The sequence below is a fragment of the Lygodium microphyllum genome, chromosome 1 (assembly GCF_053477565.2).
Source record: "Lygodium microphyllum isolate KBCC chromosome 1, Lygodium_microphyllum_v1.1.10, whole genome shotgun sequence".
NCBI classification, from domain to species: domain Eukaryota; kingdom Viridiplantae; phylum Streptophyta; class Polypodiopsida; order Schizaeales; family Lygodiaceae; genus Lygodium; species Lygodium microphyllum.
In genome coordinates this window covers 57,262,112-57,271,129 of record NC_141135.1, presented here as the reverse complement: position 1 = coordinate 57,271,129, position 9,018 = coordinate 57,262,112, and the positions used below count along the sequence as shown (strand labels likewise).

The window sequence follows — 9,018 nt, the reverse complement described above, 5'->3', positions numbered from 1 at the left end:
TAGTCCAATTGCCATTCATTGTGACAATATGAGTAGCACACAACTAGTCAAGAATCTAGTGTTCTATGCTAGAAAAAAATACATTGAGATACATTATCACTTTTGTAAGAGAGAAGGTACTTGTAGGAGAGATTGAGTTGGTATATGTTAGCACCACACAAGACTAGATACTTGACATTTTCATGAAGGCATTGGGTGCAGAGAAGCTTCAAAAGTTTTGAAGCTTGCTTAGAGTTGTAGATATATAGTTGAGCTTGAGGGGGAGTGTTGAGATGGCAAGCTTAATATGTGCAGACATCGATGATGGAATGCGTGGTTAGATAGGTTTGTACGTGTACACTTAGCATGTTAGTGGTCATTATGATCCTCACATGCCCATTGACTTATCACTTATTATATTTAATTTGCTGCACCTACCTAGAACTGACATAGTTATAGCGGTAGTTGATTAGTATAGTTAGTTATACACTGGTTGACTTAGTAGGCCACTTTCCTTTATGTTGTATCTTATCTATACTTTGTATACATTGTATTGTATGTGGAAGAAGAAGAAGAATAAACTAGTAAGAAAATGTTTTGGCCTTAATCTCTTTTCTTGTATCCTTGAGTGAGCTTCCTCTTGTGTGTATGGTGTGTGTTCGGCACATTAGCTCAAGCAAATCCCTCCACCACATGATTCTTGAAATATTTTGCTAAATAGAGAAAATCTAAACCTGATATGAGTAATCATCTACGAATGTGACGAAGTAATTCATACCACCTAGCGACTGATAGGGCATGGAACCGCATATATATGAATAAACAAGAGCCAAAGGTTCATCCATACACTTTATGCTAGACTTTTTATGCGTACTACGTGTCTACCTATCATATAAACAATGATCATAAGACTCAAAACACTTATAGTCTAGGAGTGGAAGATACTACAAACTGGTAAGCATTTTCATTTCTTTCAAAGACATGTGCCCAAGGTGATGATACCAAAGAGATACATGTGGAACTACAGCCACACCTACAATATTGTCAATTGACCTAGATAGAAGAAAATGATAGAGGGTGTTAGACTTAGCACTACATGCAATAATAAGATTCCCATGGGTAGTCTTCCATAAGGAATCACCAAAAAGTGACAATATAACCTACTTCATCCAAGGTCCTAGTAGAGATAAGGCTCTTCGTGAGAGTTGTTACGTGACATACATCATGAAGAGTGGACATGTTGTTTAAACCAAAATGTGGCTCGACATCACCTATTTCCAATGCCAAGTCATTACCCAAATGGATTGATCTAATCATACTAGAATAGAAGTGAAACCACTCTTTATCAGGGGTCACATGAAAGACATCCCCTAAATCTATTAACTAACAGTAAGTAGATCTTGATATAGCATCATTTAGCTTTGAAATATCCAAAGAAAAAGTTGTAAAGATAAGATCATGATATATATCGCACTGTACTATATTAATCTCCTCAATCTTAACTTTAGACTTGCTAGGCACAATGTTGAGATCATCATTCTTATTTGGCACTTTACCCTTTCCCTTTTCCTTGCACTTGTCTTTGTGCAATTCATGGCACTGTGGTGGAATATGATATGCTTTCCCATAATAATGATAAGTAAGACCAAGCTTATGGTCATGGGACTTACTATGACATTGTCCACATGTCCTAGACTAAGATTTGTTAGAGTCTCTACCACAACCATTTTCATAGTGCCGGTCTCTCACAGTCAATGTATGTGATGTACGAAAAGTATCCACATTCTTTTTGTTCACCTCTTCTATCAATAGGGTACTCTCAACATCGTATAATTTCAACCCATCCTTAGTACAGAGAGCCATAGAAAAAGTGTCCCATGACTTAATGGAGTACCAAGTAGAAATAAAGGATACAAAGTATCCATGAACTCAATCTCCTACAAAGCTAAATGGTTGATGATGGACTGAAACTCATTCAAGTGTGTAGACATAAAAGTCCCTTCCATCATGCAAATGTCCATCAATTGTTTCAGCCAACACATTTGAGATGCAGGACTCTGTTTGTCATAAAGATTCTTAATTTGTGTCCAAAGCTCATATATAGTCTGATTTTCAGTCACATAACATTGTAGTGAACCTGCATACGCAGTGATAAAATGATTGTGGACTTTCACAACTCATCTATTCATCCTAAACCTTAGCTGCAATGTTTTTAGGTTTGGAACCCCCATTTTTCAGTGGTCTAATTTGCAATTTTTGCACTAAAAAAACCTACCATATTTGGTTCTTCCAATACCTGTAATTGGTCCCATCCAGTTTTTCAATATTAAAGATAGTAATATCGTGAGAACCACTAGCCATAGGGAAATCAAGTAATTATAAAGAAGGGTAAGATGGGCTACTATAATACCCTACAAATCAGCCCCAAAACCACTGTTAAATCAAGCAGGGGACAAGAGATATTGCCAAAGTAATGAGCTATTCACAAACCATAAGCAAAAGACTATCAAGTCCAGGTGACTGCCAACAAATAGAACACATAAAATTGAAATGACAAGCTGTTGTAATAAACTGTAGCAATATGCCAACTACCAACTATGAGCAACCAAGAAGGAAGAAGCTAGGAACATTGAAGACCATCACAACTCCAATTTATCAGAAACCATAGATGCAATAGGCATAGACGTCATGCATAGGATAGGTCTCAAAGGTAAATGAAGAGAACTGCCAAATACATAACCCACTGAGTAAAAGCTAAATACATAACCTAGAAGCATATGAATACCACTAACAACACCGTGATAGACATAAGTACTGGGTCCAAGTTAAGATATCAAATCAGCCCACGATAGGGTGACTGAATCCAATAAATATCAAGAGAGAATATACATGTCACAATGAGTCCAAGTGTCTCATTATAATAAGCTCAAGCTCAACTATGTAAACCAAATGCTCTCTACTAATACATCCAAGTACCAATGTGGCTCCCACTAAAGCAAAAGTTGAATGCTAAATGAGCAAGCAAAGCTCAAAGAAAAAGTTGAATGCTAAAAACCACTGCTAAATCAAAGCGGGGGATAAGAGATATTGCCAAAGTAAAGTTGCGTAGCTCCCACTAAAGCAAAAATTGAATGCTAAATGAGCAAGCAAAGCTCAAAGCATCATATAAATGACATCTGCGTATCCAAGATACATGAAGCATAAGCCGAAAGCATAAAATCAAATAGATTTTTCAAGCCCATAATTGTATAAGACACTAAAGTAACCAAGGCATGTAACCATAGCTAATATCAATGCAATGGAGCTCAAATCTTAGCTCAAAAGCATACCAAAGCATATCAGAAAGTATACCTAACGATCGAAGTAGCAGTACATCCACTAATTAAGTATCCCAAAAAGCAAAAAAGTGCATGAGAGATAAGCTTTTCATTTGATAAATACTTGTTGCCCTACTTTTATAGCACTGACAATAAAATTTGAGCTATTTCAAGCTCAAATTAGTCCCAAAAGCATAATCATCCCATCTGGGCAACAAAATAGCATCCTTGAAGCATCAATCATGCATTATAAAACTGTTTAATGTCTATGCCAGAACAATTTTATTTTGTGTGAAACAAATAATAAGAAATTACACAGAATTAATGTTGTAGAGGTACCAAAATTTTTAGCTCTCATCATGTTCTTTGTTTCTAGCTATAGAACACCTAAATCAGATACTATACACAAAAGCTATGGCCAAAAATACAATAGTCCTGTCAAGCTACTATAACTATCCACGACGTCTACATCATGCTTTATATCTACTCAAAATGAATAAAATGGTGCTTCTTATCTCAATAAGTACTCAATAAGGCTCAATTAAGCCTTGGAAAGCTCCTCAACAACAAGTAAGGAGGAAGTTGGAACAAGCTAAAAGAAGGAAAGACTCAATGCATACCACGAGAGAAATAAAAAATGGCTACCATAAAACCTTGAGTTAAAGCTTCGAATTTGGGTTGAAGCAAAAGATGAAGAAGCTCCTTGAATGGTTAGCTTTGATACCAATTTAAGGGAGTAAACCTAGAAGAGTGGAAGCACGCGAGCAAAGCAAGAGCTATGGCGGAAGGAGAGAGAGAGAGAGAGAAGATATGGAAACTCCAATAGTCACAATGTGTGATAGGCGTTCCCTTTATTCAAATGTCGCTGAAAGAATAAAGAATAAAGTGACAATGATGGGCATTCACCACCCCACCTGTAGTGTACAGGTGTGTGGGTATTGTTAGTATAGTAATACATGGGTGGCTAGGAAAATGTACCTTTACCTCCAATAAAGAAATAGGAAAATAATAACAACTATAAGGCAAGATATATAAGATGTAAAGAGGCTTATTTTTCATGAACCATTGATCAATAATAAAAAGTCTCTTTCATCTTCTTCACCTTTCTTGCATAGCTTTCATGGATGTTCTTTCTTTCCCTTACCTCTTTCTGTCATTCTCTCTCCTTTTCTAGTCTTTCTCTCTTTGTCAAAGTTTCTCTCTCTTTCTCTCTCTTTTGCACTCTTCTCTCTCCTCTTAGTTTTGTTCCTCACACACACACACACACACACACACACACACACACACACACACACACACACACACACACACACACACACACACACACACACACACACACACACACACACACACACACACACACACACACACACACACACACACACACACACACACACAAATATTATTAGTAGTAATGTGGTGATGGTGGCAAATAACATTGTAGTGGTATCAAGGCTCAAAGGATCAGGAAAGAGTGGTGGGCCATTTAGAAAATGAGACATCCATTAAAAGTTGCTTCCCTAGTGGTTGATATTTCTATAGCCCCAAGATAAGTGGAGCTTTTGAACACACTAATTATTTCATTGTGGCACAAACATACAAAGCAAATTATACCCCTTTAAGGTATCCTCGCCAATTGTTTGTGAAATTTCTTTCAATGATGAAAATGGATTGGACTTTGTGCTATTAATACTTAGGTTTTCCTAAACTATCTCTTTGTTAATTTCAATGCACTAAAGGTCTATTAAGTGTGAATAAATCTTAAGGGGTGCGCCTCCAAAAATTAGAAATATCACGTGAGTTCACCAAGAGGGTTTTTTAATTTGACAAAATCTAGGTAAAGTTATAGGATTACACTTGAAGAAGAGGACCTTTTAATTGCACTTTGACGAAAACCCACAAGTTTTTTAATTACCTCATACCATGTAACTAGAGGGGATTTTCAAATACTTCTTAAACTGCATAATATGCAAGGTTTCTTATGGGTCCATCCCTCAAGGAACATGGTTAGCTAGATGAAATATTTCGATTATTATGATTTTTCAAAAGAAAACTTAGTTATACGAAGTTAGGATCAATATAGTTTTAAAAATTGAAGCTAGATGACATGTCTTATATTTGCATCAAGCAAATGATCTTGTGCTATGTAATATTGTGATTTTGTTTGGTTAGGAAATGGTTAAATTCACTAAGTAGGTCCTACAATGGAGAATGACATTTTCTTACTTAGGAAACTTGTTATAAAATATAGTAGACAATATGTTGAATTCAAAACTAAAACAGAAAACGCTTACATTTATTGTTCTTGGCTTACGAGACTCACTATAAGTTGGTCCTTAGCTAATTGATTACTATTGTTATCCCAACCTTCTAATGGGCATGCTCCTTTGGAATATGTTATATATATCTAGTGGGGCTACCTCAACACTAAGTATATCCTACAAAGCAATTGGATTCTTGCTTTCTACTTGCAGATTTCTATTGAACATTAGAGCTTACTACACTCTTTCAAATGTGTTGGACCGCAATATATGGTGTAGTAAAGTGTTTGGAATGTGGTATTGGAACATCTTCCATATCATCAATGTGATCACCATCACTAACTTTCAGTTCACTATTTACAATAGCCTATCTATGACTATAACACAATAGCACTTTTGATTGTTCAAATGTTTGATGCTTTTTCTTATTCATTGTACTCTAGTTGGAAAATTTTCCATTTACTACTGCCTCATTCATATAGAGAATCTTATTACACTAAAAGGATTGTGTTTGAATTGTGCATTATTGATGCAAAAGATGTGTATCTAGCTTGCTTTTTATTAACATTTGGAACATCATAGTATTTGTTTGGCCATGGTGACTTACAACTAATGCTAGACTGTGTGTTCTTTTGGCATGAAAAGATCACAACATTACCTATTATATTGACATCTTTTTGACTTTGCATAACCACGTGCCAACATGGGAGATCTTTAGCTTACGTTATGTAGATTTCTTAACCAACCCCACTTCACAAATGCAATTTTATTGTACAACACTATATGCAATGCAACTTTTCTTTGCAAGAGTGTGAATCGAAGTATGAGGATTGTAATATTAAAATATGTGGAGCATTTTGGTTTGATGAGGTCTACTCATAATTTGTTATACACGTCTACATTCTTTGGAGGAAAAAAACATCCAAATGAAAGAGACCTATGAGGAGTTGATGATCAAACATGTGTTATGGGTCGGATCAAAGATGTATACTTATTCAAACAAAGGAAAGAGTGACTTTAAAAGATACGATCGATGCTATGAAAAGACATTTGCATGTTTTGAGTTTTGTGTCTCGCAAGAGTGTGCCCCAAATAAAAGCAAACATTTAGAGAACAAAAAAGAAAGAAGCGCATCATTTATATAGCAAAACACTATGGAAAGTGAACATTTAGAGAACAAAAGAAAAAAGAAGTGCATCATTTAGATAGCAAAACATCATAGAAATACATTGGATGATGTTATGGGTTAGATTAAAGATGTGTACTTGTTCAAAAAAAGGAGAGAATGATGTTAAAAGATAAGATCGATGTTACCCAAAAAAGATTGAAGTGTTTTGAGTGTTGTGTCATACAAGAGTGTACCCATAGTAAAAGAGAACATTTAGAGAACAAAAGTATAGAAGCACATCGTTTAGAGAGCAAAAACTAAAGAAATACATTGGATTATAAAATTTACATGAACAAGCTCTCTCTCAAGTAGTAGTTGGTATCTTGGGATACTTTAGCACCTAAGTCGTAGACGACATGATGACAATGCCACTGAGTGAGACAGAGAGAGGGGCGGGGAGAGAAGGCGGCTGGCAAGAGGTATGATGAATAGATTAAGAAAGAATGAAGGGAAAGAGAGAGGCAGCGTGATGCGATGTGTGAGGATGATGATATCACGGAGCACTGAGGAGCACACAGTGAGAGACTGAGAGCTGGGTCGTATAGTGGAGGTGGTTGCGTGCAGATGTGGAGCGACGGTGCCCCCTCAGGTATAAGAAGGCCCCGAGGGGACGCTCCGGTTTGTGACACATACTCAGTGTTACTTAGTCTCAGACAGTAATTATCGTGATCGTGAGAACATCGGAGATGGGGCTCAGGAAAAGACCCATGCATGGCTTCATGCTGCTGCTGCTCCTCGTGGCTGCAGCTGCAGTCCTCCTCTCCTCTAGCTGCCATGCCCGTGACCTCAACAAGCGCCCTGAGGATGATGAGCCCACCTCCACCGCGCCTCAAGAGCTTGACCCCGGCTATGGCAGCGGTGGCGGCTACGGAAAAGGCGGTGGATATGGTAGTGGTGGCGGCAAAGGTGGTGGTGGTGGTGGCGGCGGCGGAGGCGGAGGTGGAGGTGGCAGCGGCAAGGGTGGCGGTAGCGGATACGGCCACGGTGGCGGTAGTGGTGGTGGGTATGGTGGCAAAGGTGGTGGTGGAGGCGGAGGCTATGGCGGCGGCGGCGGCGGCGGTGAGGGTGGTAGTGGTGAAGGGTATGGCCATGGCGGTGGATATGGCGAAGGTGGTGGGTATGGCCAAGGCAACGGCGGCTATGGCGGTGGCGGTGGCGAAGGTGGCGGTGGCGGCGGCGGCAATGGTGGTGGCAAAGGTGGCGGCTACGGGTATGGCCATGGTGGTGGCTATGGCCAAGGTGGCGGCAGCCAAGGTGGTGGAGGTGGGTATGGAGGTGGTGGAGGTAGTGGTGGTGGATATGGTGGTAGTGGAGGGGGGTATGGTCATGGCTATGGAGGAGGCTATGGAGGTGGCAAAGGTGGGTCTGGTTGGGATGAAACTGAGTCCACCGAAGCTGACCATTACAATGGCAATAGCTATGCCCATGGGTATCATGGCGGCCATCCATAAGTTTTGTCCTCAACTCCCACATGGTATCATCATTTTCCACCTTATAATCTCAATTATAGCTACTTGTAGGAGATTAAAACATGAACTAGACATGGATAATTACATAACAATTAAAGCATGGCAATGCTTCATCTATGATATGTCATAGACACTAGATATAGAACTATGGGGAGAAAGAGCTACATCATGTGTTCTCTTGTGCATGCCTTTGCATCTTGCGTTCTTAATCTACTAGCTTGACTATGGGGAGAAATTGCTGCATTTTGTGTTTTCTTGCGCCTTTGCATTTTGCATTCTTAATTTGCTAGCTTGACTAATGCCATCCATGAACCCTTATACATAGCTAAAGCAATTGAAGCCATAGGCAATTATCATCTCGCAAGTTGAAAATTTTTCAATTTTTGCATCTCTCAATGTAGTTCAGTTTTAGATGTGTTTAGGCTCTAGTTGCTCCTTGTTTTGATCGTTCGTTTGTTTTTATTGCAGGAAGGTTGGAGATTAGCTAAGCCAATTTATCCAGCCTCTTTTTTTAAATATCCAATGTAGCTTGGGTTGACAAGCAATGGGCCTTAAGATGAGATCTTGTTACTCATACTTATCTTCACAATAATACACATTGCTTGTTCCAAAACTAACTTCGAGTGTAATGTGGTATTTGAAGTTTACAAGAAGTATTGTATAAGCGTGTGATAATCCTTGGTCCTTATTAAGAGCATTTTGTGGAGCTTATCATAGTAGAAATCTCACAATAAAAGGAAAGAAGCACAAGGTTCAAATGTAGACTAATAGAGCAAGCAATCTCACAAGAGGAAAACATGTTTACAACATTGCACATCCTTATA

At 38.5% G+C, this 9,018-nt stretch overlaps 1 protein-coding gene across 1 annotated transcript; it reads left to right on the top strand.

Moving 5' to 3' along the window:
* Positions 1–7,337: 7,337 nt before the first annotated feature.
* On the top strand, positions 7,338–8,811 carry LOC148041147 (uncharacterized). Its single transcript, XM_087677035.1, has 2 exons — positions 7,338–8,199; positions 8,663–8,811. The coding sequence occupies exon 1, from the start codon at positions 7,412–7,414 to the stop codon at positions 8,174–8,176; it is 765 nt and encodes a 254-aa protein (XP_087533161.1). The 5' UTR covers positions 7,338–7,411; the 3' UTR covers positions 8,177–8,199; positions 8,663–8,811.
* The last annotated feature ends 207 nt before the right edge of the window (positions 8,812–9,018 follow it).